The 26,813-nt window shown below is 36.6% G+C and overlaps 1 protein-coding gene across 7 annotated transcripts in view; it reads left to right on the top strand.

The window, feature by feature from the left end:
* Window positions 1-26,813, top strand: part of ADAMTS6 (ADAM metallopeptidase with thrombospondin type 1 motif 6) — a 278,395-nt gene that overhangs the window by 202,920 nt on the left and 48,662 nt on the right. For 5 of the 7 annotated variants that reach the window (XM_061129691.1, XM_061129694.1, XM_061129693.1 and 2 more), the window contains 4 exons: window positions 822-945; window positions 1,451-1,531; window positions 15,129-15,292; window positions 15,708-15,846. In XM_061129691.1, the coding sequence (XP_060985674.1) occupies window positions 822-945; window positions 1,451-1,531; window positions 15,129-15,292; window positions 15,708-15,846 (508 nt within the window). Of the gene's footprint in view, window positions 1-821; window positions 946-1,450; window positions 1,532-15,128; window positions 15,293-15,707; window positions 15,847-16,513; window positions 16,603-26,813 lie in introns of all 7 variants that reach the window. The other 2 variants (XR_009690552.1, XR_009690551.1) reach the window with 1 other exon arrangement.

Consider the following 26,813-nt stretch of genomic DNA (forward strand, 5'->3'; position numbering starts at 1 on the left):
CAGATGATGCAGTGTGTGTGTGTGTGTGTGTGTGTGTGTGTGTGTATTTATGTATTTACTTGAAGAAAAACTTGTTTCTGGGATAGTATAAAAATGTTTTTCAGATAAAAAAGACCCTGGCACAGGTTTTATTCCGAGACTACATGCCTAGTATTAATGGCTAAAAGACAAGTTACAAATAAAGTGCCCAAATATGCCAAAAATATAGATACAAACTGTATTTCTATGATTAAATGCAAAACAGAAAGGTAGACTTTCAGATTCTAAAATTACATGTTTACATCTTTTTCTTTATGATAATTTTATTCAGCTGATGGAAACAGGTATTCACTTGTAGGGATTTACCCAGGCACCAATTCCACAACTAGTCTTTGACACTAATACTAACAATTGGATATCCTAAAGGGTCAGTGGTTTAGAAAGGGCAAACCATAATGCTCAGTAAAGACTCTTGTTGTTATCACCCATGTTGTATAGGACCATATGCCATTTTTTCTTAGTTAATTGAGGTTATAAATAAGAGCCCATTGCCAGCAAATTACAATATTTTAAGAACTGAAGCATGGTATCTATAAATGAAGAAGAAATCTAGTCTAGAAATGTAGGTATACATTCCTGGGGAATCAGAATATTTTTCTTTCAAATTATATGTTGAGAAATGTTAGCTAGAATTACCAGAGAATGAAGGTAGAAGTGGTTCACATTTCCTGTTTAGTTTTCCTTTACTGGAAAAGCAAGTAGATAAGTAAGTTGTATTCATTTGATTAGTGGGTCCAAGAGTTCCTCTTTTTGGCGCACTGAATATTCTTCTCTGTTTTCAGCATGTAGGTTGTGATAATATTTTGGGATCCGATGCTAGGGAAGATAGATGTCGAGTCTGTGGAGGGGATGGAAGCACATGTGATGCCATTGAAGGGTTCTTCAATGATTCGTTGCCCAGAGGAGGTGAGTGTGTAGAAAGAACTCTTCCTCACACCTCTGGTGTACTTGAAATAGACAAATTACTTGATTTCCCCCTTATTTTAAAAATTTCTTTATTTAAGCAGACAGTGATTTCTCCCCAAATTGCTTTCAATCTTTTAAGTACTAAATGTGGCTTCAGATTAGTTATTTTAAGGAAATATTATTCCATTTCTACTTGGCTTCATTTAGTAATGTTTCTTTAAGATGGGAATTCCCATAGAGCCTGTGTTGAGGAAGAAAAAAAAAGGCATGAACCAATATTATATGTTTTGAGGCTTTAAAGATATTTTGAGATGATTTAGAGAAAAATAATACTCTAGATGTATTCATGAGCCCAAAGGGGAATTTACTCATTACTTATAATTTAATAAAGTGCATAGAAAGAATGGAAGAATAAGGAAACTTAACTGCTGAATGGTTACTAAACACTCATTTTCTGATGAAAGCTCCAGATGCTGCTTATTACTGGTCATCTTCTGTGTTCCAGGCTACATGGAAGTAGTGCAGATACCAAGAGGCTCTGTTCACATTGAAGTCAGAGAAGTTGCCATGTCAAAGAACTATATTGGTAAGTAGCATATTTTGCTAGATTTTAAATTTTAATGAGGAAAAGCAGCACAGTATCAGGAAGGAAAAGACATACTGCTTTGAGGTAGAACACTTTGATGTTAAAAAAGAAGTTGCACATGAAAGAACTAAACAAAAAATTAGCAGTTTACACCTTACTATTTACGGGTGGTTTGATTTTTTTAAAAATAATTTGCATAAAATGCATTCTTTGTAAGTGTATAGTTCAGTTCATTTCTTTTTTATTGCCAAATAGCATTCCATTTTATGAATATACCATCATTTATTTATCCACTCATTTGTTGATGGATATTTGGGTCTTTGCTGTCTTCAACTATGATGAATAAAACTTCTTTGCACATTCTCAGACAAGCTATATATGGACATGTATTTTCATTTCTCCTGGATAAAAAGCCTAAGAGTGAAATATCTGGTCATGTTTAACCTTTTAAGAGTGCTTCCTGGTGGCTTGGCAGTAAAGAATCTGCCTGCCCATGGAGGAGACATGAGTTCAATCCCTGGATCTGGAATATTCCCTGGAAAAGGAAATGGCAATCCACCCTAGTATTTTTGCCTGGAAAATCCCATTGTGAGAGGAACCTGGCAGGCTATAATGAGGTCACGAAAGAGTTGGACATGACTTAGTGACTAAACAAAAACAAATAAGAAAACCTTATAAGAAATTGATTGAATTAACTGTTTTAAAAGTGATTGTATCATTTATATTCCCACCAGGAATGTAAAAGAGTTCCAGTTGTTCTACGTCCTCATCAATTCTTGGCATTGTCAGTCTTTTTAACTGTACCCATAGAGATATTTTTTGTGTGTGAAGTACCTAAACTAATATTTTACCTATTTACTTTTTTAAAATTTATGAAGTTGTAAGTTACTTATAAATACTAGTTATAAATACCTGCTCAAGTATATCTTTTATGAATATTTTCTTCTAGTCTGTGGCTTGTTCTTAATTGTGTCTTTTAGTTTTGATGAGATATAATGTGTAAATTTTTTTATGATTTGTGCCTTCACATCTTACCTTAAAATTTTTTCCTACCCTAAGGTTGCAAAGACTGTCTTCAGTGTGTCTTAAATAAATTATGAGTTTAGCTTTTACATTTAGATATTTGGTCCATTTTGAATCTTTATGTAAGGTATGAAGTAAGGATTTAGGTTAAATTATTTTCACATAGATATTCAATTGCTATAGCACATTTATTTAAGACAATTGTTCCCCCTTCAACTACCTTGACATTTCTGTGAGAGGTCAATCTCACATAACTGTATGGGTCTGTTGATGTTCTCTCCCCTTAAACCAAAACCACATTGTATGTTAATAGAGATTTCCATTAAGTCTTGAAAATAAGAAGCATTAGGTCTTCAAATCTGTTCTTTCTCAAAATTATTTTTGCTTCACTGCTGCTGCTGCTAAGTCGCATCAGTCATGTCTGACTCTGTACGATCCCATAGACGGCAGCCCACCAGGCTCCCCTGTCCCTGGGATTCTCCAGGCAAGAATACTGAGTGGGTTGCCATTTCCTTCTCCAATGCATGAAAGTGAAAAGTGAAAGTGAAGTTGCTCAGTCGTGTCCGACTCTTAGCGACCCCATGGACTGCAGCCTACCAGGCTCCTCTGTCCATGGGATTTTCCAGGCAAGAGTACTGGAGTGGGGTGCCATTGCCTTCTCCATTTGCTTTGCTAGGTCCCTTACATTTCTATGTATTTTTTTGAATCAACTTGTTAATTTCTACAAAATGAGATTATTTGGAATCTATAGATCAATTTGGGGAGAATTGATATCTTACAAATATTGTCTTCCACACATGTAGCCCAGTGTTCATTATAGCACCATTTACAATAGCCAGGACATGGAAGCAACCTAGATGTCCATCAACAGATGAATGGATAAAGAAGTTGTGGTACATATACCCAACGGAATATTACTCAGCCATAATAAGAAATGAATTTGAGTCAGTTCTAGTGAGGTGGATGAACCTAAAGCTTGTTATACAGAGTGAAGTAAGTCAGAAAGGGTAAAACAAATATCATATATTAATGCATATATATAGAATCTTTAGAAAACTGGTACTGATGAGCCTATTTGTAGGGCAACAATAGAGACGCAGACATAGAGAATGGACTTATGGACACAGTGGAGGAAGGAGAGGATGGGACAAATTGAGAGGGTAGCATTGATACATACACCTTACCAGTGTATGTATGTAAAATAGGTAGCCAGTGGGAATTTGCTGTATGATGCAGGAAGCTCAACCCAGTGCTCTTTGACAACCTAGAGGGATGGCATGGGGTGGGAGATATGAGGGAATTTCAAGAAGGAGAGGACATATGTATACCTATGATTCATTCATGTTGATGTATGGCATAAACCAACACAGCACTGTAAAGCAGTTATCCTCCAATTATAAATAAACTGTGAAGCCTGGTGTTTTCTGTGTGGGAAGTTTTTAATGAAAACTTCAGTTTTTGTAATAGCTATAAAGTTGTTGAAATTATTGGCTTAATGCTTTAGGTAATATTACCTAATTATCCTCTTTGAATGCCTATAGGATCCACAGTGATGGCTCTTCTCTCATTCTTCACATTGGTGATTGGTGTCTTCTTTTTCTTAATCATTCTAGTATTCTTTCAGTTCAGTTCAGTCACTCAGTCGTGTCCGACTCTTTGCGACCCCATGAATCGCAGCACGCCAGGCCTCCCTGTCCAACACCAACCCCCGGAGTTTACTCAAACTCATGCCCATCGAGTCGGTGATGCCATCCAGCCATCTCATCCTCTGTCGTCCCCTTCTCCTCCTGTCCCCAATCCCTCCCAGCATCAGGGTGTTTTCCAATGAGTCAACTCTTCACATGAGGTGGCCAAAGTATTGGAGTTTCAGCTTCAGCATCAGTCCTTCCAATGAACACCCAGGACTGATCTCCTTCAGGATGGACTGGTTGGATCTCCTTGCAGTCCAAGGGACTCTCAAGAGTCTTCTCCAACACCATAGTTCAAAAGCATCAATTTTTCGGCACTCAGCTTTCTTCACAGTCCAACTCTCACATCCATACGTGACCTCTGGAAAAACCATAGCCTTGATCAGATGGACCTTTGTTGGCAAAGTAATGTCTCTGCTTTTTAATATGCTATCTAGGTTGGTCATAACTTTCCTTCCAAGGAGTAAGCGTCTTTTAATTTCATGGCTGCAGTCACTACTGCAGTGATTTTGAAGCCCAAAAAAATAAAGTCTGACACTGCTCCCACTGTCTCCCCATCTATTTCCCATGAGGTGATGGGACCAGATGCCATGATCTTAGCTTTCTGAATGCTGAGCTTTAAGCCAACTTCTTCACTCTCCTCTTTGACTTTCATCAAGAGGCTTTTTAGTTCCTCTTCACTTTCTGCCATAAGGGTGGTGTCATCTGCATATCTGAGGTTATTCATATTTCTCCCAGAAATCTTGATTCCAGCTTGTGCTTCTTCCAGCCCAGTGTTTCTCATGATGTACTCTGCATACAAGTTAAATAAGCAGGGTGACAATATACAGCCTTGACATACTCCTTTCCCTATTTGGAACCAGTCTGTTGTTCCATGTCCAGTTCTAACTGTTGCTTCCTGACCTGCATACAGGTTTCTCAAGAGGCAGATCAGGTGGTCTGGTATTCCCATCTCTTTCAGAATTTTCCACAGTTCATTGTGATCCACACAGTCGAAGGCTTTGGCATAGTCAATGAAGCAGAAATAGATGTTTTTCTGGAACTCTCTTGCTTTTTCAATGATCCAGCAGATATTGGCAATTTGATCTCTGCTTCCTCTGCCTTTTCTAAATCCAGATTGAACATCTGGAAGTTCACGGTTCACGTATTGCTGAAGCCTGGCTTGGAGAATTTTGAGCATTACTTTACTAGCGTGTAAGATGAGCGCAACTGTGCCGTAGTTTGAGCATTCTTTGGCATTGCCTTTCTTTGGGATTGGAATGAAAACTGACCTTTTCCAGTCCTGTGGCCACTGCTGAGTTTTCCAAATTTGCTGGCATACTGAGTGCAGCACTTTCACAGCATCATCTTTCAGGATTTGAAATAGCTCAACTGGAATTCCATCACCTCCACTAGCTTTGTTCATAGTGATGCTTTCTAAGGCCCACTTGACTTCACATTCCAGGATGTCTGGCTCTAGGTGAGTAATCATACCATTGTGATTATCTGGGTCATGAAGATCCTTTTTGTACAGTTCTTCTGTGTATTCTTGCCACCTCTTCTTAATATCTTCTGCTTCTGTTAGGTCCATACCATTTCTGTCCTTTATCGAGCCCATCTTTGCCTGAAATGTTCCCTTGATATCTCTAATTTTCTTGAAGAGATCTCTAGTCTTTCCCATTCTGTTGTTTTCCTCTGTTTCTTTGCATTGATCGCTGAGGAAGACTTTCTTATCTCTCCTGGCTAATCTTTGGAACTCTGCATTCAAATGGGAATATCTTTCCTTTTCTCCTTTGCTTTAGTATTCCATAAATTATTTAGTATTCTGTAAATGTCAATTAGATTAAATTGATTAGTAGTTTTTGTTTATTAATTTTATTGTCTTTTCAAAGAGCTGGCTTTTGATTTAAATGACTTTCCTATTATTTCTCCATTTTCCATCATATTGATTCCCATTCTTCTCTTTATTATCTCTTTATTGTTATTTCTTCTCTTTATTAATTGTGTGAGTCACACAAAGTGATTCAGTTTGTGTTTAATTTGTTATTTTTCTAGCTTATCAAGATGGAAACTTAGATTATTGATTTTTAAAGTCTGTTTTCTACTCTAAAATAAGCAGTTTGCACTATAAATTTCCCTCTAAGCACTGCTTTAACTTCATCCCATATACTTTTGATATGTTGTTTTCTCATTAACACTCAATTTAAAATATTTTCTTATTTACCATAAATCATGGCTTAAAAGGTATTATTCCATTTCTAAATATTTGGGGGGCCTCCAGATGTCATTATTGATTTTTATTTTAATTCTATTATGGACAGATAAGATACTTTGTATGATTTTAGTTCTTTTGTTGAGGTTTGTTTTATGCCCCAGAGTATAGACTCTTGTAGTGAATGTTCCATGTGCCCTTGAGAAGAATATGTATTATAGTGGTTTTGGGTTTAGTATTCCAGAAATGTCAATTAGATTAAATTGGTTCATAGTTTTGTTGAAGTCTTGTACATTTTTATTTATTTTCTGCCTGTTTGTTTCAGCAAATACTGAAAGATTCATGTTCAAATGTCCAACTGGAATTGTGGATTTGTTTATTTCTCCCATTAGTTTGTAAGGTTTTGCTGCATTTATTTCCGAACTTTGTTGTTAGGTGTGTAGACGTTCAAGATTGTTAGATTTTATTGCTGTATTGAACATTTTATCATTATCCTATATTCTTCTTTATTTCTGATGGTATTCTTTGATCCACATCTGTTTTGACTGGTACTAATCTAGCAACCCAGATTTCTTCTGTTAGTGCTTGCATTGTAAATTCTCTTCTGTTCATCCACTTTTCATGTGTAGGTGTTTATGAACCTTAAATATGTTTCTTCCAGGCAACATGTTGTTTGATTCTCATTTCTTATGGTATCTAACAATCTTTGGTTTTTCAAATATAATCTCTGAATGCAGGGGCTTGACAAACTTTTTCTGTAATGGGCCACGTGTTAAATATTTCCAGCTTTACAGGACATGAAGACTTTATCTCAGTCAGCTATGTCTGAATCATTTGTATTTTGTAGGATTATTAAAATCATTGGATTTCAGTCTGTCATGCTGTTTTTCTATTCTGTCCTTGTATTTTCCCCTTTATTATCCTTTTATGTTTTCTTTTTGTCTTATCAAATGTTTTATGGTATTCCAAGTAATGGACTTCTCTGGTGGCTTAGACAGTAAAGAATCAACCTGCAATGCAGGAGACCTAAGTTCAGTTCCTGGGTCAGGAAGATCTTCTAGAGAAGGGAATGGCTGCCCACTCCAGTATTCTTGCCTGGAAAATCCCATGGACAGAAGAGTCTAGCAGGCTACAGTCCATGAGCTCCCAAAGAGTCAGACACAACTGAGCGACTAAGCACACATACACACAATGACTTATTAGTTATATTGCTTTGTTCTATTTAAATAGTAGTTGCTCTAGAATTTACAAAATGCATCTTTATTACAATATACCTTCAAATAATATTACAACATTTATGTATGATACAAGACTCTTACAACAGATTACTTCCATTGTATTCCTCCATCCTTTGTGTTGTTTTTTAAAAGCACATTTTACTTCTTTGTATGTTATAAACACAATTCATTGTTGTTATTTTTTATTTAAAGAGTCAGTTACTCTTTTAAAAAATTTAAAATAAGAATTATTTTCTGTTTACCTACATATTTACTGTATCTGTCATACTTTCTTTCTTTGTGTTGACCTGAGCATCCATCTATAATATATATATATATATATATATATATGTATATATATATATATCTTCCAGTTTTTTTCACTAGATTTGTTTTCCCTTAAAGTTCTTGAGTATATTTATAATAGTTGTTTGAAAGTTATTTTCTACTAATTCTATAATTTCTGTCATTTCTGAGTCTCTTGCTTTTACTTGGCTTTCTTGGTTTAGACCATATTTTCCTCCTCCTTGCCATTTGTAGTAGTTTTTTCATTAGATGTTGTACATTGTGAATGTTTTCTTACTGAGAGTGTAGATTTTTTTATTGTTGTTTTTTTTTCCTTTGATGTGTTAAGAAACTTGTAGGTGAGCTTGGTCTTTTTGAGGCTTGTTTCTGAGCGTTGTTGAGATGAGTCCAGAGTTGCTCTGCCCCACTAAGAAGGCATTATTCTCTGATGAATGCCCTAGCGCTTGAAACTTCTGAATTCTTGCTCTAGAAATTTTTCTGCTTATGATTGTCTAGAATTAGGGTGGGGAGGTCTGGCCTCATGGAGTTTTATCCTGTGTATACATAGACTACTATTCAGTAACAGATTCCCTCCTTTTACTCTGATTTTCTGGTTCTGCAAATTCCAGCTATTTTAGCCTTCCTAGTTTCTGATCTTTGTCTCCTAACTCAATGAGACCACCATGTTCTGCTTTGGTTCTCCTGGTCTACACAGACAGAAAGTGCCTCCAGGCAGAAAGGAAGGGAAATGATGTGACTCACTTTGTGTTCCTTTTTGCATGACACAGCCCTTCACCATCCTGGCCAGTGTCTAAAAACAACTGCTTCATATATTTCATGAGTTTTCTAGTTGTTTATAATTGGAGGGTAAGCCCAATCCCGGTTATTTCCCGTGTAAGAAAATGGAAATTCTATTTACTTGATGTTTGATTCCTTGAGATGGATGTAGACTCTGTTATGGCCCTTATGAGTTCTTACTCCCCTTAAAATATCACCTCTTTTTCCTTAAATCTTTAAAAAATAAGACTATATCTAGAATGCCCCTTTAGATAGACTATCAGTATCATCAGACTTTTCCTTTCTTTGTTTAAGAAGACTTTTTTATTTTTACAGCATAATTTTAGATTCCTTTGTGCAACAGAAGAATCAAAACAAAAATAAGATTTCTAACATCAGATGTTTTACCTTTGATAATTCTCTGTCTGTAATGCCACATCCTCCTCACATCCTCCTCCCTTACCAAATTTTTGTTCAGTCCTTTAAATGTTTGGTGTTGCTCTGAAATACATTATGATACTAGCAAAGGTGACTTAGGATTCCTTAACTGAGTAGATAAGAAAATGGAAAAGTGAAAGCTTAAATTGAAGGAGAATTCAAAGCTGCTAGATGTCTTGTTTTTATTTTTGTTTTCACTGTTTTGTATTGTGCAGATTCAGATATATTTGTTGTTGTTAATCACTCAGTCATGTCTGACTATTTGCAACCCCATGGACTTCATCATGCCAGGCTTTCCTGTCCTTCACTATCTCCTGGAGTCTGCTCAAACTCATGTCCATCGAGTCAGTGATACCATCCAAACATTTCATCCTCTGTCACCCCCTTCTCCACCTGCCCTCAATCTTTTCCTGGCATCTGGGTCTTTTCCAATGTGTCAGCTCTTTCTGGTCAAAGTATTGGTGCTTCAGTTTCAGCATCAGTCCTTCCAATGAATATTCACAGTTGATTTCTTTTAGGATTGACTGGTTTGATATTCTTGCTGTCCAACGGACTCTGAAGAGTCTTCTCCAACACCACATTTCAAAAGCATTAATTCTTCAGGGCTCACTCTTCTTTATGGTCCAGCTGTCACATCCGTACCTGACTATATAGCTTTCACTAGGCGGACTTTGTGGACAAAGTGATGTCTCTGCTTTTTAATGCGCTGTCTAGGTTTGTCATAGCTTTTCTTCCAAGGAGTAAGTGTCTTTAATTTCATGTCTACATTCAGCAGCTACAGTGATTTTGGAACCCAAGAAAGTAAAGTCTGTCACTGTTTCCATTGTTTCTCCATCTATTTGCCATGAAGTGATGGGACCAGATGGCATGATCTTAGTTTTTTGAATGTTGAGTTTTAAGCCAACTTTTTCACTCTTCTCTTTCACTTTTATCAAGAGGTTCTTTAGTTCCTCTTCACTTTCTGCCATTAAGGTAGTGTCATTTGCATATCCGAGGTTATAATATTTCTCCCAGCAATCTTGATTCCAGCTGTACTTCATCCTCCTCGGCATTTCATATGATGTACTCTGCATATAAGTTAAATAAGCAGGATGACAGTATACAGCCTTGATGAACTCCTTTCCCGATTTGGAACCAACCTGTTGTTTCATGTCTGCTTCTAACTGTTGCTTCTTGACCTGCATACATGTTTCTTAGGAGCCTGGTCAAGTGGTCTGGTATTCCCATCTCTTGAAGAATTTTCCACAGTTTGTTGTGATCCACACAGTCAAAGGTTTTAGCGAAGTCAGTGAAGTAGAAGTAGATGTTTATGTGGAATTCTGTTGATCCAACAGGTGTTGGCAATTTGATCTGTGGTCCTCTGCCTTTTCTAAATCTGACTTGTACATCTGGAAGTTCTTGGATCATATTCTTTGAAACCTAGTTTGAAGGATTTTGAGCATTACCTTGCCAGCAGGTGAAATGAGCACAGTTGTATGGTGGTTTGAACTTTCTTTGGCATTGCCCTTCTTTGGGATTGCAATGAAAACTGACCTTTTCCAGTCTTGTGGCCACTGCTGAGTTTTCCAAATTTTGCTGCCATATTGAGCGTGGTGCTTTAACAGCATCATATTTTAGGATTTGAATTAGCTCTGATGAAATGCCATCACCTCCTCTAGCTTTGTTCATAGCGATGCTTCCTAAGGCTCACTTGACTTCACAATCACAGAATGTCTGTCTCTAGGCAAGTGATCACACCATGGTGGTTATCTGGGTCATTAAGACCTTCTTTGTATAATTGTTCTATGTATTCTTGCTACCTCTTCTTAATCTCTTCAGCTTTGTTCAGTTCAGTTCAGCCGCTCAGTTGTATCCAACTCTTTGCAACCCCATGGACTGCAGCACGCCAGGCTTCCCTGTCCATCACCAGCTCCTGGAGTTTTCTCAAGCTCATGTCCATTGAGTCAGTGATGCCATCCAGCCATCTCATCCTCTGTTGTCCCCTTCTCCTCCCGCCTTCAGTCTTTCCCAGATCAGGGTCTTTTCAAATGAGTCAGTTCTTTGCATCAGGTGGCCAAAGTATGAGTTTCAGTTTCAACATTAGTCCTTCCAATGAATATTCAGGACTGATTTCCTTTAGGATGGACTGGTTGGATCTCTTTGCAGTCCAAGGGACTCTCAAGAGTCTTCTCCAAAACCACAGTTCAAAAGCATCAATTCTTCAGTGCTCAGCTTTCTTTATAGTCCAACTCTCACACCCATACATGACTACTGGAAAACCATAGCTTTGACTAGACAGACCTTTGTTGGCAAAATAAAGCTGTCTATGTTGGTCATAACTTTTCTTCCAAGGAATAGCGTCTTTTAATTTCATGGCTGCAGTCACTATCTGCAGTGATTTTGGAGCCCCCCAAAAATAATGTCTGTCACTGTTTCCACTGTTTACTCATCTATTTACCATGAAGTGATGGGACCAGATGGCATGATCTTTGTTTTTTGAATGTTGAGTTTTAAGCCAACTTTCCCTCTCCTCTTTCACATTCATCAAGAGGCTCTTTAGATCTTCTTCTCTTTCTGCCTTAAGGGTGGTGTCATCTGCATATCTGAGGTTATTGATATTTCTCCCAGAAATCTTGATTCCAGCTTGTGCTTCATCCAGCCCAGCGTTTCTCATGATGTACTCTGCATACAAGTTAAATAAGCAGAGTGACAGTATACAGCCTTGACATACTCCTTTCCCTATTTGGAACCAGTCTGTTGTTCCATGTTCCGTTCTAACTCTTGCTTCCTGACCTGCATACAGATTTCTCAAGAGGCAGGTCAGATGGTCTGATAGTCCCGTCTCTTTCAGAATTTTCCAGTTTGTTGTGATTCAGCTTAGTTAGGTCCATACAATTTATGTCCTTTATTGTGTCCATCTTTGCATGAAATGTTCCCTTGGTATCTCTTACTTTTCTTGAAGAGGTCTCTAGCCTTTCTCATTTTATTGTTTTCCTCTATTTTTTTGCATTATTCACTTAAGAAAACTTCATCTCTCCTTGCTATTCTTTGGAACTCTGCGTTCAATTGGGTATATGTTTCCCTTTCTCTTTTGTCTTTTCCTTCTCTTCTTTTCTCAGCTATTTGTAAGGCCTCCTCAGACAGCCATTTTGCCTTGTTGCATTTCTTTTTCTTGGGGATAGTTTTGGTCACTGCCTCTTGTACATTGTTACAAACCTCCGTCCATAGTTCTTCAGGCACTCTATCTATCAGATGTAATCCCTTGAATCTATTTGTCACTTCCACTGTATAATCATAAGGGATTTGATTTAGGTCATACCTGAATGACCTAGTGGTTTTCCCTACTTTCTTCAATTTAAGTCTGATTTTTGCAGTAAGGCGTTCATGATCTGAGCCACAATCAGCTCCCAGTCTTGTTTTTGCTGACTGTATAGAGCTTCTCCATCTTCGGCTGCAAAGAATATAATCAATCTGATTTCAACATTGACCATCTGGTAATGTCCATATGTAGAGTCGTCTCTTGTGTTTTTGGAAGAGGGTGTTTGCTATGACCAGTGTGTTCTCTTGACAAAACTCTGTTAGCCTTTGCCCTGCTTCATTTTGTCCTTACATTGCCTAGGTAATTTTGATGTTTCAAATGAGACAGAATCACTCTGAGAGTTGAAAACAAACAATTTTAAATATAAGACAAATTTAAGACTAATTTTTAGCTAGCATGTTCCTGTCTCCAAAGTTTAGACTTTTTTTGACAGTCAAATGAATTTACAACATATTTGAAGTCAAGAAGGTACAGATATATTTTCCAGGCAGTTAGGGATTAGGGAATGAAAATGATCTATACTCCTAAGGATAAGTGGTAGATTTCCAGAGTCAGAGACTCTGCACCTTGACCCTTTTAGTCTTTTGGTGCTGCATGATCATCTGGTCTCAGGAAGTTTTGTTGTTGTTGTCGTTGTTGTTTTCATTTATTTTTATTACTTGAAGGCTAATTACATTATTGTAGTGGTTTTTGCCATACATTAACATGAATCAGCCACGGATTTACATGCGTTCCCCGTCCTGATCCCCCCTCCCACCTGCCTCCCCATCGCATCCCTCTGGGTCTACCCAGTGCACCAGCCCTGAGCACTTGTCTCATCCAACCTGGGCTGGTGATCTGTTTCACACTTGGTAATATACATGTTTCAATGCTGTTCTCTCAGATCATCCCACCCTCACCTTCTCCCACAGAATCCAAAAGTTTGTTTTATACATCTGTGTCTCTTTTTCTGTCCTGCACATAGGGTTATCATTACCATCTTTTTAAATTCCATATGTATGCGTTAGGTATACTGTATTGGTGTTTATCTTTCTGGCTTACTTCACTCGGTATAATGGGCTCCAGTTTCATCCATCTCATTAGAACTGATTCAAATGTATTCTTTTTAATGGCTGAGTAATATTCCATAGTGTATATGTACCATAACTTTCTTATCCATTCGTCTGCTGAGGAGCGTCTAGGTTGCTTCCCTGGCCTCAGAAAGTTTTTGAATAAGTTATCAAACTAACAGAAAGATTAAGCTGACATGTTTGTCACTGTCAAAGCATGATAATCATTATCAAAATTATCATTCATTTATTTATTCAAGTTTTTATGTAGTAGTGCTGATAAACATTTTTGTATTACATCTTTTTAAACTTTTTTATACAATTTTTTCCTAAGGAGGTTTAAAAAATGATGTTAATCTTTTTCTTTATACCTTCTGAGGTTTTGATCATGCTTAAAAAAGCCTTTCAAAAAAAAAAAAGCCTTTCAATTCCCCAACATTATTTTTTTTAAATATTCCCACATTTTCTCCTAACATTTTATTACTTAACTGTATTTACATTTAAATAATTACACATCTGGCATTTATTCTTTTCTCTCCTTTTCTTTAAACTTTGTTTATTGAAGAAAGATTCAAATAATATAGAATTCAAACATTTTAAAATGAACAACATAGTGGCATTTAATACATTCCAAAATATTTTCAGCATTCCAGAAACAACCCCATGTCCATTAAGCAGTTACTTCCCATCCCCTAGCCTCTGGCAGCGACCAATTTGCTCCTTGTCCCTATGGATATACCTATTCTAGATATTTCTTGTAAATAGAAGAGTAAAATAGGTGATCTTTTCTGTCTAGCTTCTTCCACTTAGTGTAATTTTTTTTTTTTAGTTTCATCCTCATTGAGTCATGTATAGTACTTCATTCTTTTCTATGGCCAACTTTTATTCCATTGTCTGGTATATGCCCCAATTTGTTTATCCAGTCATTCACTGATGATCATTTGGGTTGTTTCCACCTTTGGCTACTGGGAATTACTACTATAAGCTTGTGTATACAAATATTTGAGTACTAATTTTCATTTCTTTTGGATATATACCTAGAATGGAGTTGTGATAGCTATTATTCTTATATAAAGAATGAGATAAATTCAGCATTTTTTTTTGTTTTTTTGCCTAAAATCTAGTCTTTTGCCTTAGTTCCATTTCTTGTTATCTTTCCTCTACTAATTTAGGATGCTTCCTTTGTTATACATTAACTCCCTATTGTACTTGTGTTTATTTCTTAGCTGTCCATTTTGTTCTATTTTTCTGTCCATCTGTCTCCCAGACCACAGGTTGCCCCACCCCTGTCTTTGTATAATTACTGTTTTAACATTTGGACAGGAAAGTCTGCTCCTCACCCTTACTCCCATCCTTTAGTCATAATTTCCCTTGCTTGTTCCATATTTTTATTCTTTCAGATAAGCCTTTCATTCTTTTCTATCAATAACATTATAGATACTCAATATCTTCTTGACATTCACATGGAAAATTACTATTTTAAATTGTACTTAAGAAAATAGTCAAGAATCCCATATCTAAATGAAAATGAATATTCATTGTACACTTCAGTGCAGTCATTAATCAGTTACATTGTAGTGAATGAAGTTTCACATTTTAGCTAAAGTGTTTTTTTTTTTTTTTTTTTTTAGCTTTAAAATCTGAAGGGGATGATTACTATATTAATGGTGCCTGGACTATTGACTGGCCGAGGAAATTTGATGTTGCTGGGACAGCTTTTCATTATAAGAGACCAACTGATGAACCAGAATCCTTAGAAGCTTTAGGTCCCACCTCGGAAAATCTCATTGTCATGGTAAATATGCCTGTGCCACTTCATTTCTCCTCTTTGTAATCTGTCCTTTGAAGTAGGATGGGGCAGGATTTATTATCTGAAATTAAAGTGATGAAATTAAATAATGGTAAAATGCCCAAGAGTGAAAAAATCTGTGTAAAGTTAAGACTGTGCTGCTCTTTCCATGTGACTGATCTTTTCAATACTTGCTTGAATAATACTTGTATAACCAAACAAGGCAAATGAGAGAAATGGCTTCAAATTACCCATGAAAATGGAAGGAGAATATTCAATATAAGTACATGTGTTCTAAAAGTTGTCTTAAGTTTCCCTTAAGACTTAGATTATGACATTTTCTTCTTCAAAAGAAATAATAAATATCTGAATACAGGCTCATTGTACTTTAATTATCTTCACCAGTTGTTTTCAATGGCAGGTTCTGCTTCAGGAACAGAATTTGGGAATTAGGTATAAATTCAATGTTCCCATCACCCGGACGGGCAGTGGAGACAATGAAGTTGGCTTTACATGGAATCATCAGCCTTGGTCAGAATGCTCGGCTACTTGCGCTGGAGGTAAGACACCCACTAGGCAGCCCACCCAGAGGGCAGGATGGAAAGCAAAACATTCTGAGCTATGCTTTGTGTTTGCTAAAGAAGCTAATTGGAAACATTTCTTGCAGGTTTGCTTCAAGCTGTAATTTAGCAAAAGAAACTTTGCTTTAATTACATTATATTCCGTTTGTTTTTAACCTCATGTAATTTGTACAGATTTGTTGGTAAAATACATCTTGGCACAATGAGTGTCTCTGCTGGTGCTTCTCCCAAGACTATCTTGAAGGTGGGCTGTTTGCTTTCCGTGAACACTTTCTTGGTAAAGAACATCAAGAGTTTTAAATAAGAAAATGAGCAAGAATCAGACGGCACAGATGCAACATCTTGTAATGGGGGATGAGAATGTATGTCTGTGTGCTTGTATGTTTGTGTTTGTGTGCTTGTGTGTTTCCCACAATCCTATTCAAACTCCCTTCTGCAGCCATCCAAGTTAAGGGGCTATATTCTGGGATACTACAATAATTACTGGTCTGGGTCTCTGGCTTAATGGTGTTTGCAGACCCCATGGTAGTCCCTCAGAGAGGTAGCTGCTAGGCGGTGGTTGGTGATGTGTTGGTTGTCCCATGTGCGTTTTTCATGGGTGCCTTTTCCCCACAATTTACTCTATTCCTAATCCTCCTCCCTCTAGTGGCCACCAATGCAATTCTTTACCTCTGGCTGGGAGAGCAGGACAGTTGGCTTCCTTCAAAGCCAACACCCTTGCTGCTGCATGGACTGGTGAGTAGAAGTGCTGTGCAAGCAGCATCTTCCTTCTCTCTGGAGACTAAATGCATCGCCTCCACCGTACACCTTGATCCTAATAGGCCAGGAAACAAACGTATCCCTCAGGTCTGTGCTGGACTAGAGCACCTCACCATTCCAAAAGCAAAGGTGGAATTTTGAATAGTGATATATAGAATGGGAGAGATGGAACTAAAGTGAATCATCCCATTTTACCCCATGTTCCAATTACCTATTTTTCCTTTCTAAACTACTGAGAAACACATGGTTTACATGGACTTTATCCTACTAGTCCTGTACTCACTGATTCTCTAAATACTTCTGATTCTCAAAGCTTGAATCAGAGAAATTATTTTTCACAGAAGTGAATAATCACAATAATAGATTCAGTAATTTTAAACTCATATAGAATTAAATCACGGATTAACTCTAACTACTGTAGTAAGCACCATAGAAAAAAAAAACAAATGAATAATAATAATGTTTTCCTTCTGTGTGAAGTGTCATGAAACATGGTTATGTGTAATCTGTGGCATATTTATAAAGATCTCTAATTCCCATCCGTTTTATGTGTGAAATGGCTGGTGATTTATAAAATTTTAAAACCATAGGGCATTACTACTTCTTTTAATAAAATAAAGAATATTTGAAATGAATCATTCAAGTGAATGCCATTATATTATAGTGGCATTTATACATATATCTTTCTTTGTTTCAATTAAATTCCTTTTAATTTAATCCATAAATTAACTTTCCCCTTTTCACATACCAAAAAGAAATCTTCATGATAACAGTAAATACATAATTCAGGCCCTGAGGTAAGGTGGGATAAGCTTATTAAAGAAGAGTCAAAAGAATTTAAGTTTAGGAAATCTAATGAAGTTTAAATGTCGAGGTTGATTATCTCAGAGAAGAGAAGGCTGAGGGAAAGTATATTAGTTTCTTCAAGTATGTGACAGAATGTTGAATGGGAAATTCTTAGTGCCTATTCATCTTTGTACTGACAATTGCTATATTTGGGGATGGTTTAGATATAGTCTTGTCTGAGGCCAAGGAGGGATTAAGTAAATTCTCAATGTTCCTTCTAACTCTGATTCTTTTGTTCAGAAAGGAGATAGTCCAACAAAAAAGGGGACTGAATTTAGGAGAGAAACTATGATTTTATTAAAGTAAAGAAGTATGAAAAATCTGAATGTGTGTTCTCCTTTTCCATGACCCTAGTTTTGAGAAATCATAATAGAAGATAGACTTCTTGTGCTAGGAGATAAAACAAAAGAAAAACAAGGAGGAAGCAAAACCATTGCAAAGAGAATTTTCTCTTTGTTATTTGTACTTCTTTCTTCTCTTGTGGGGCTACCATCCCAGATATTTGAGGTGGTTCTGGAAACTAGAATTCTGCTCAGTTATGAGTGACAAGCCTTTAAAAGGCCATTGCCTTCTTTGGAAGAGAGATGTACAGTGTTTTTAAAATTGGCAGGCATAGTGTGATGAGCTGTTATTTCTTGCTAAGTAGTTTGCAAAGTGTGGTCACCAGACCAACAGCATCAGTGTTATCTGAGAATTTATTAGAAATGCTAATTTGGGACCCATCTCAGACCTACCAAATAACATCTCTCTGGATGGGGCCCCAAACTCTGTTTTAACAAGTTCTCCAAGTGATTCTGATACTCACTCAGATTTCAGTACCACTGGTCCTAGTTCACAGAGAATCTGAAACCTAGGGCTCTAGACACACAGAATTCACATCCTTATCACTGAAGTCTATGCATCTCACTAGACTCATTTTGCATCTAAAACAATTTCTGGAGCATACTAGGAACTCAGGAAATGTTTATAGTAAGTGAATGAGCAAAAGGAGTGAATTACTTTTTATAATTTTATATTTGTGTTATTCTTTCCAGTGGGGGAAATTAGAGTTTAGAATTGCTGTTTTTCTTGTAAGGTGGATCAAAGCAATTGCTAGAGAAAGACAGTATAATTTTGATTATAGTCTTTTGTTTGAATAGGTTGAAAATATTCCCTAGAATATAGAGTATAGATATCAATCATTAGAGTTATTCTTCCTACGCATAACCCCGCTTTTAACCCTGGGTTCTTTAAATATTGGAGGCTTAGGATGGAGGGAAGGAAAATCCCTTAGGGCTCCACGAATCCTGATCAAAGGAAGAGCCAGAGTCATATGCTCAGTGGTGGTAAATGGAACTTCATCTGTAGTTAAGGAGTCTTTCAGGGAAAGTCTTTTCTTCTCAGTTTCACTCAGAAACTAAAGATGAATACTAAACATGGGTTTTTAATTGGAATACTCTATGCTCATCTTTCCAAGGTGGTGCTAGGTATCTTGAAACTGCCAAAACTTTTTAAAATGTAAAACAAAGGAACAGGAAAGATCTCAAAGAACTCTCTATTGCTCGTCAGCTCATGACTCGTCAGTGTTCTCACCTATGCTATCCTGCATATGTCTGATTAATAGCAAGACCTTTGGACTTTGAGTTTCGGAGCAATGTTGGTATTTTCTCTTATGAAATCTTTCAAGATAAGAAGTTTTGAGACTGTTTTTCTGTTGCTTAGCAGACACAATGACAAATCTAACACTGCAGGAAACATTACTGGTGATTCAGTCCAAGAAATGGTCTTTTCTCTGAGTCAGTGATGACACACTTCCTTAGCCTGAATAAAAACATTGAGATGCTGGTGGGGTGTTGTCTTCAGGATAAATGTGATTTTTAAGATACAGTTGTGACTCTTCCTCTCTGAAAGAATTAAAACTTGACTATTTTCTAAACCATTGTTATTCCCACTATTGTGGGAATTCCTTATCCAAAGTATTGTATACTCTGTAATTAATCTGACTTCTAAACTTATATACTACTACTGTATTCATGATTAATGTGTTAATTGATAAAGCTTGGCCAGTTAGTGAGAACTGTACTATTTTAAAATACAAAACTTTAGGAGTTTTTTTTAAGTAGCAATTTATGATGATACGCCTTTGCTATGACTTTTAAACATTTAAGTAATAAATAACATTTCTTATTTAAATATTTGCTCAGGCGGTAAAGAATCCGCCTGTAATGCAAGAGACCTGGGTTCGATTCCTGGGTTAGGAAGATCCCCCAGAAGAGGACATGGCAACCCACTCCAGTATTCTTGCCTGGAGAATCCCCATAGACAGAGGAGCCTGGTGGGCTACAATCCATGGGATCACGAAGAGTCAGATACGACTGAGTTACTAAGCACACACAATAAATAATATATGTTTATCTTTTGATTTTAGTTGTATATGCTCTCTTTTTACTGATGTTTGGGTAGATGTATGGTTTTCAAGTTGTAGCATGCATCAGAATCACCTGGAAGGCTTGTTCAAACAAGATTGCTAGATTCTGCCTCCATTTTCTGATTTGGTAGGTCTGGGGCAGACTCCAAGAATTTGCATTTCTAACAAATTTTCAACTGATGCTGGTAATACCAGCATTCACTGGTATCAGTGAACCATACTTTAAGAAATCATACTTCAAGAAACAATGGGCTAGATGCTTAGATTTTATAAAGTAAATTAGTAAACTGATAAATCTTTTAGACAATAATCCATATTACAGTTGTAATCACATTACAACTAATCTTTTTAATGATAAATGGTTCTAGCTCATCTATGTAATAACAAATAAAATTTTACAGTTTATGAAACATTTTTTGGTGCCCTGTTTCATTTGCTCATTCTAAATAGCACCAGGAGATAGGTAAAACTTGAGTTTTAACTTGCTAAAATCAAGACTTCAAACTAGTGATTTCCTAAGTGTAGCATTTTCTCTTATAGTAAAAATGGTCCTTTACCTTGAACAGAGCTTTTTCATCAGTTGACATTATCAGTAGAGCAACAGGCCTACCTTTGCATGAAACGTTTCCTTGGTGTCTCTTAATTTCCTATTCTATTGTTTTCCTCTATTTTTTTGCATTATTCACTGAATAAGGCTTTCTTCAGTTGGGTATATGTTTCGTTTTCTCCTTTGGCTTTTACTTCCCCTCTTTTCTCAGCTATTTATAAGGCCTCCTCAGACAACCATTTTGCCTTCTTGTGTTTCTTTTTCTTGGGGATAGTTTTGGTCACTGCCTCTACAATGTTACAAACCTCTGTCTATAGCTCTTCAGGCACTCTGTCTATCAGATCTAATCTCTTGAATCTATTTGTCACTTCCATGGTATAATCATAAGGGATTTGATTTAGGTCATACCTGAATGACCTAGTGGTTTTCCCTACTTTCTTCAATTTAAGTCTGAATTTTGCAGTAAGGCGTTCATGATCTGAGCCACAATCAGCTCCCAGTCTTGTTTTTGCTGACTGTATAGAGCTTCTCCATCTTTGGCTGCAAAGAATATAATCAATCTGCTTTCACCATTGACCGTTTGATGATGTCCATGTGTAGAATCATCTCTCATGTTGTTGGAAGAGGGTGTTTGCTATGACCAGTGTGTTCTCTTGATAAAACTCGGTTTGCCTTTACCCTGCTTCATTTTGCCCTCCAAGGCCAAACTTGCCTGTTACTCCATGTATCTCTTGACTTCCTACTTTTGAATTACAGTCCCCTATGATGAAAAGGACATCTTTTTTTGGTGTTAGTTCTAGAAGGTCTTGTAGGCCTTCATAGAACCATTCAACTTCAGCTTTTTTGGCATTTTGTTTGGGGCAGAGACTTGGATGACTGTGGTGTTGAATGGTTTGCCTTGGAAATGACCAGAGATCATTCTGTCATTTTTGAGACTGCACCTGAGTACTGCATTTCAGACTCTTTTGTTGACTATGAGGACTACTCCATTTCTTCTAAGGGATTCTTGTCCACAGTAGTAGATACAATGGTCATCTGAATTAAACTTGCCCATTCCTGTCCATTTTAGTTCACTGATTCCTAAAATGTCGACGTTCATTCTTGCCATCTGTTTGACCACATTCAATTTACCTTGATTCATGGACCTAACATTCCAAGTTCCAATGCAATATTGTTCTTTACAGCATTGGACTTTATTTTTACCACCAGACTCGATATTGTTTCTACTTTGGCTCAGCCTCTTCATTCTTTTTGAAGCTATTTCTCCACTCTTCTCCAGTAGCATATTGGATACCTACCAACCTGGGGGTCTCATCTTCCAGTGTCATATCTTTTCACCTTTTCGTACTATCCATGTGGTTCTCGAGACAAGAATACTGGAGTGATTTGCCATTCCCTCCTCCAGCGGACCGCGTTTTATCAGAACTCTCCACCAGGACCTGTCTGTCTTGGATGGCCCTGCACAGCACGGCTCATAGTTTCACTGAGTTAGACAAGGCTGTGGTCCATGTGATCATTTTGGTTAGTTTTCCGTATGGTGGTTTTCGTTCTGGAGGCTGACTCATTGGAAAAGACCCTGATGCTGGGAAAGATTGAGGGCAGGAGTAGAAGGGGGTGACAGAGGATGAGATGGTTGAATGGCCTCATTGACTCAATGGATATGAGTTTGAGCAAACTCCAGGAGACAGTGAAGGACAGGAAAGCCTGGCTGCTACAGTCCATGGGGTTGCAAAGAGTCAGACATGACTTAGTGACCAAACAACAGTAGAGCAGCATGATATATTCCCCACTAATAATTTCTCCTTTACTAGCTTGAAATTTCATTTTTTCAAATGTTTTTCCTAAAGTGGTGATTCTCAGCTTTGACTGTTCATTGGAATTACTTAGGGAGCTTTAAACAACTTTGACACTCAGTCCTGCCCCCAGATATTCCAGTCTAATTGTTTAGGAATATTTCGTGGGCATCAGATTTTTAAAAGCTCCATTGCTAAGTCTAATGTGTAGCCATGGCTAAGTACTGCCTTTGAGGCTGATTGAAGGTTTATTTAGTCTTCAAATTGCATTCAGATGCAAACACCTCTCAAAGCATTACTCACATCTCTGTTATTAATTGGCTACTAGTTGAATGCAAAGGTTAATGAGCTTTTGGTATAAGTATCTGGGGTGGAAAAGTAACTGGAGGTATCAGAGAAGGGAATGAAAAGAGTACTAGAATACTAATTAATTTTGTAATTTTGTTTAGTGTGGTCATTGTCCTTGGACTTGTCTTTAGAAAGCTTATTGTAGTTTATTTACATGCTTTCTTCTTTACCTAATAAATCATTTATAAGCATCTAAATAATGCTTTTAAAACTGACTGAAATTGTGTTAAATATCATATTTTGACCTTTGGGCTAAGATCAAGTGAAATTATACTAAATAGATTTTCCAAAACCCTTTTTTCTCATTTCAAGTTTCTGTGTTACTTAGGGAGCTAAAATGAATAAGTGATATATATACTCAACCAACTTTAATTTAGACGCACAATACCGATAACAGACTTTTTTTTCTCTCTTTGTGACTAAAAGTTCTAATCAGAGAAGGCCTTTTATTGTTTTAGGAAATTGTTGTTTTTGTTAGGGAATGGATTTTTGCAAAATGCAGCAGTATTCATGATAATTTCCTCCCCTATCTTTCTAGATGTATTCTCATTTCCCACTATTCAAACCAGTCCCTTTACACCTCACCCCCCAAGTCCTCCTTTATTTAATACAACCCTTAAACTTTAAACCTTCCCTGCTTGCAATGTGGGAGACCCTGGTTTGATCGCTGGGTCGGGTAGTCCCCCTGGACAAGGAAATGGCAACCTGCTCCAGTATTCTTGCCTGGGAAATCCCATGGACAGAGGAGCATAGTGGTCTACAGTCCCTGAGTCACAAAGAGTTGGACAGGACTGAGAAACTAACAAAGACTTTAAAGCAAAACATTCCAAAACAGTTAACAGAGTTGCTGCTGTACTGTTGTACCTGTTCTGTTACAATTCAGGAAGTCTTAAGGATGCTTTAGTTGTGCCAAGAAGGGTCAGCCATACATATGTATTTTAATGTATTAGTTTTACATTTATACTCTAAATATACAATCTTTGTCCTGCAATCCTGTCCTTCAAATTGTTTTTTCTAGGCTTTTCTTTCTCTTTGTATTGAAGTACAAAAATTATATACCAATTTGGTCAGGTTTCTGCTGACAAAGCATCTCTCTGCTAGCTATTCATTACTTAGCAGCTCAGGGGAAAAAAAGAAAAAGATAAGCTAAAGCTATGCTTAGATGGAGGACTGGAAGAGTGAGACAGATTTATTTTTAGAGGCAATTTTGATTTTGTTTGATGATCAAAGAGCACGGATTTTTCTTATACAATGGCATGTTTCAGCAATGTTTCTGATCAATTGTCTTTGACTATTTAAAATGTTAATCAGTTTTTCTTTTGCATTTACATAGTCTGTTTAATTTTATTATATGTTTGATGCCTAAATTTTATATAGATGCTTATTTTACTTGTTATTCTTTTTCCTCCCTGGATATCATCTTAAGCCTAATGTGTGTGTGTGTGTGTGTGTGTGTGTGTGTGTGTGTGTATGTGAATAGCATATAAATTTTAAAAAGAAATTCTATGTTTTTCGTCTTTCTGAGACAGATTTTTTTATTTTACTCTTTGTGGTTTTACCTGGCTCACCTAGATTCTTGTATGTATTGGAACTGTTTCTACTTTTTAAGATTTTTAAGATCCTTTACATAGTTTCCAGTTACTAGTTTGTATTTTCCTGATTTAGGGTCATATTTTTCACACCGCACTGTGATTCCCCAGGACTCTACAGCAAACTCACAGAGGCACTGCTAAATATTGTACATTTCCAATGGAAACACAATGACATAGGTCATACACTAAACAAATTATTACTTTTGAATTCTTTGGACCTAACTATTTAATAAGTGAAGCTCTTATTTTTTTTCTTCCTGGGAGAGCTCTGAAAAAATTATTGGGACACTAATGGTGCTGTGAACCAAGAAAATCTGAGAACTTTTAATTTAGAGTTAAAATGAGTATCAGTAAAGTTGGACAAAAATTAGTCACCTCACTTCCTTTCAGTAGATGGTGAATTTTATTTCATACAAGGAAAAAATGTATAAAAACTCCTTATTCAGGGTCTTAGTGATGTTCAGAGTTTAAAAATGGAGATTCTTATGCACTTTCATTAAGAAACTAGGGCTTTTGAGTAGTATGTAAATTTCTCCTTCATATCTGTATTATTTTTTCTGATGTGCCCTGCTTGAATATGTTTCCTTCCTCTGTGTTAGTTCAGTTTCGAGTGATTAAAACAAAAGAAAAAAAAAAAGGGAGAAAGGGAAAAGAAAAAAAAAAAAACAAATATATATTTAAAAGAGCCCCTAATAGCAAATTCCTCTTTGCAATTTACTATCTAACAAGTTTATGTAATAATATACACTATTCTATTTACTAATAATAGATTTTTCAGATTGTTTTAGTGAATCTTTCGTGCAGATTGCCTGGTCCCTTCAGAAAGCTAAATATTTCTACCTTGTTTCTATAAAAGCACTTAATGTTACATATTTTATTGTTTTCAAGAATGATGCAACACAACCATAATTGTACACTTAAAAATAAAATAAATCCATTCTGAAATAACAATTTTGAAAAGTAATTATTAGAAAAATATGATGCAATCCTTATGCCAGTACTAATATCTGGCTGAAAGAGACCAGCTCTCAAAGGACTAGATAAAACAAAGGCAAATGCTTTATATATTCACAGATGTCCTTTTAATTTCTTTGCTGATTCTGTTAGTGATGTTAAATATGCCTAAGATATTTAACATCACTAATAATGGTCATTTGACATTATTAGTGAACTAACAGAATATGCTTCATACAAACAAGGGTTTTGAAACTTGACTTTTATAGACTTAGTAAAGATAATAATGACTAACACTTGTATTGCAGCTTGTAAATGACACATACACTATAACATGGAAACAAACTCAAAGTGGATGGGGTCCCAAAATGAAACAGAAGAAAACAAAATTCAATTATTTTTCGAGTTTCAAGATAGACTTGACTGGAATGAAGTGTGAAAGACTTTAATAAGTCATATAATTGTTTTCTTCCCTTTGATATAGAATTACCATCCATAAGTTACTTTCAGAGTTAAGTAAAAGATAAGAGATGGAAATTTTAGTTTAAATAATTAAAAACCTATTAGTCATTGTCATTTCTTTCCCTTTGAAGAAATATAAAATTAGTTTTTAGGAAAATTCCCTATAAAAGATATTTTGTTTAAGGTTTGTATTGTGTTCGGTTTGAAACTATGAGGGTCCTGTTACATTTGGTTCCTGTATATACCAAACTTAGACATAAAGCAGATCACTGTGATATTTTTAATGATCCAAGGCCTTTGTAAAAACTGACTTGAGCTTACAAGGAATTAAAGATTTTCATGAGCTTTGTTCATTAGTCCCTAATTTTCGCTTTGCTCTTTGCAAAATAAAATATTTGTTAGACTAGACAATAGTCTATCATTGTATTGACTGTGGCATTCCCCTACTCACTCTTTCTCATCATCCCCTTCTTTTAGTTTACTTTCAATGTTGAGAAGGATAACATACGGGGTTAGTTGTACCAGGCTCATAGCAGGGCACTTGTGAACATCACAGCTCCTAAAAGCCTATGCTGTGTAGAGGAGAGTGAAAAAGCTGGCTTAAAACTCAGCATTCAAAAAATGAAGATCATGGCATTCAGCCTCATCACTTCATGGCAGATGGGTGGGGAAACAATGGAAATAGTGACAGACTTTACTTTCTTGGGCTCTAAAATCACTGCAGATGGTGACTGCAGCCATGAAATTAAAAGATGCTTGCTCCTTAGAAGAAAAGCTATGACAAGCCTAGACAGCATATTAAAAAGCAGAGACATCACTTTGCCGATAAAGGTCCGTCTAGTCAAAGCTATGGTTTTTCCAGTAGTTATGTATAGATGTGAGAGGTTGGACCGTAAAGAAGGCTGAGTGCTGAAGAATCAATGCTTTTGAACTGTGATGTTGGAGAAGATTCTTGAGAGTCCCTTGGACTGCAAGATCAACCAGTCAATCCTAAAGGAAATCAATCCTGAATATTCATTGGAGGGACTGATGCTGAGGCTGAAGCTCCAATACTTAGACCACATGATGTGAAGAGCCGACTCATTAGAAAAGACCCTGATGCTGGGAAAGATTGAAGCAGAGGGAGAAGAGGATGACAGAGAACTAGATTTTTGGATGGCATCACCAACTCGATGGACATGAGTTTGAGCAAGCTCCAGGAGTTGGTGATGGACAGGGAAGCCTGGTGTACTGCATGC

Source organism: Dama dama, chromosome 25, assembly GCF_033118175.1.
Source record: "Dama dama isolate Ldn47 chromosome 25, ASM3311817v1, whole genome shotgun sequence".
Taxonomy (NCBI): domain Eukaryota; kingdom Metazoa; phylum Chordata; class Mammalia; order Artiodactyla; family Cervidae; genus Dama; species Dama dama.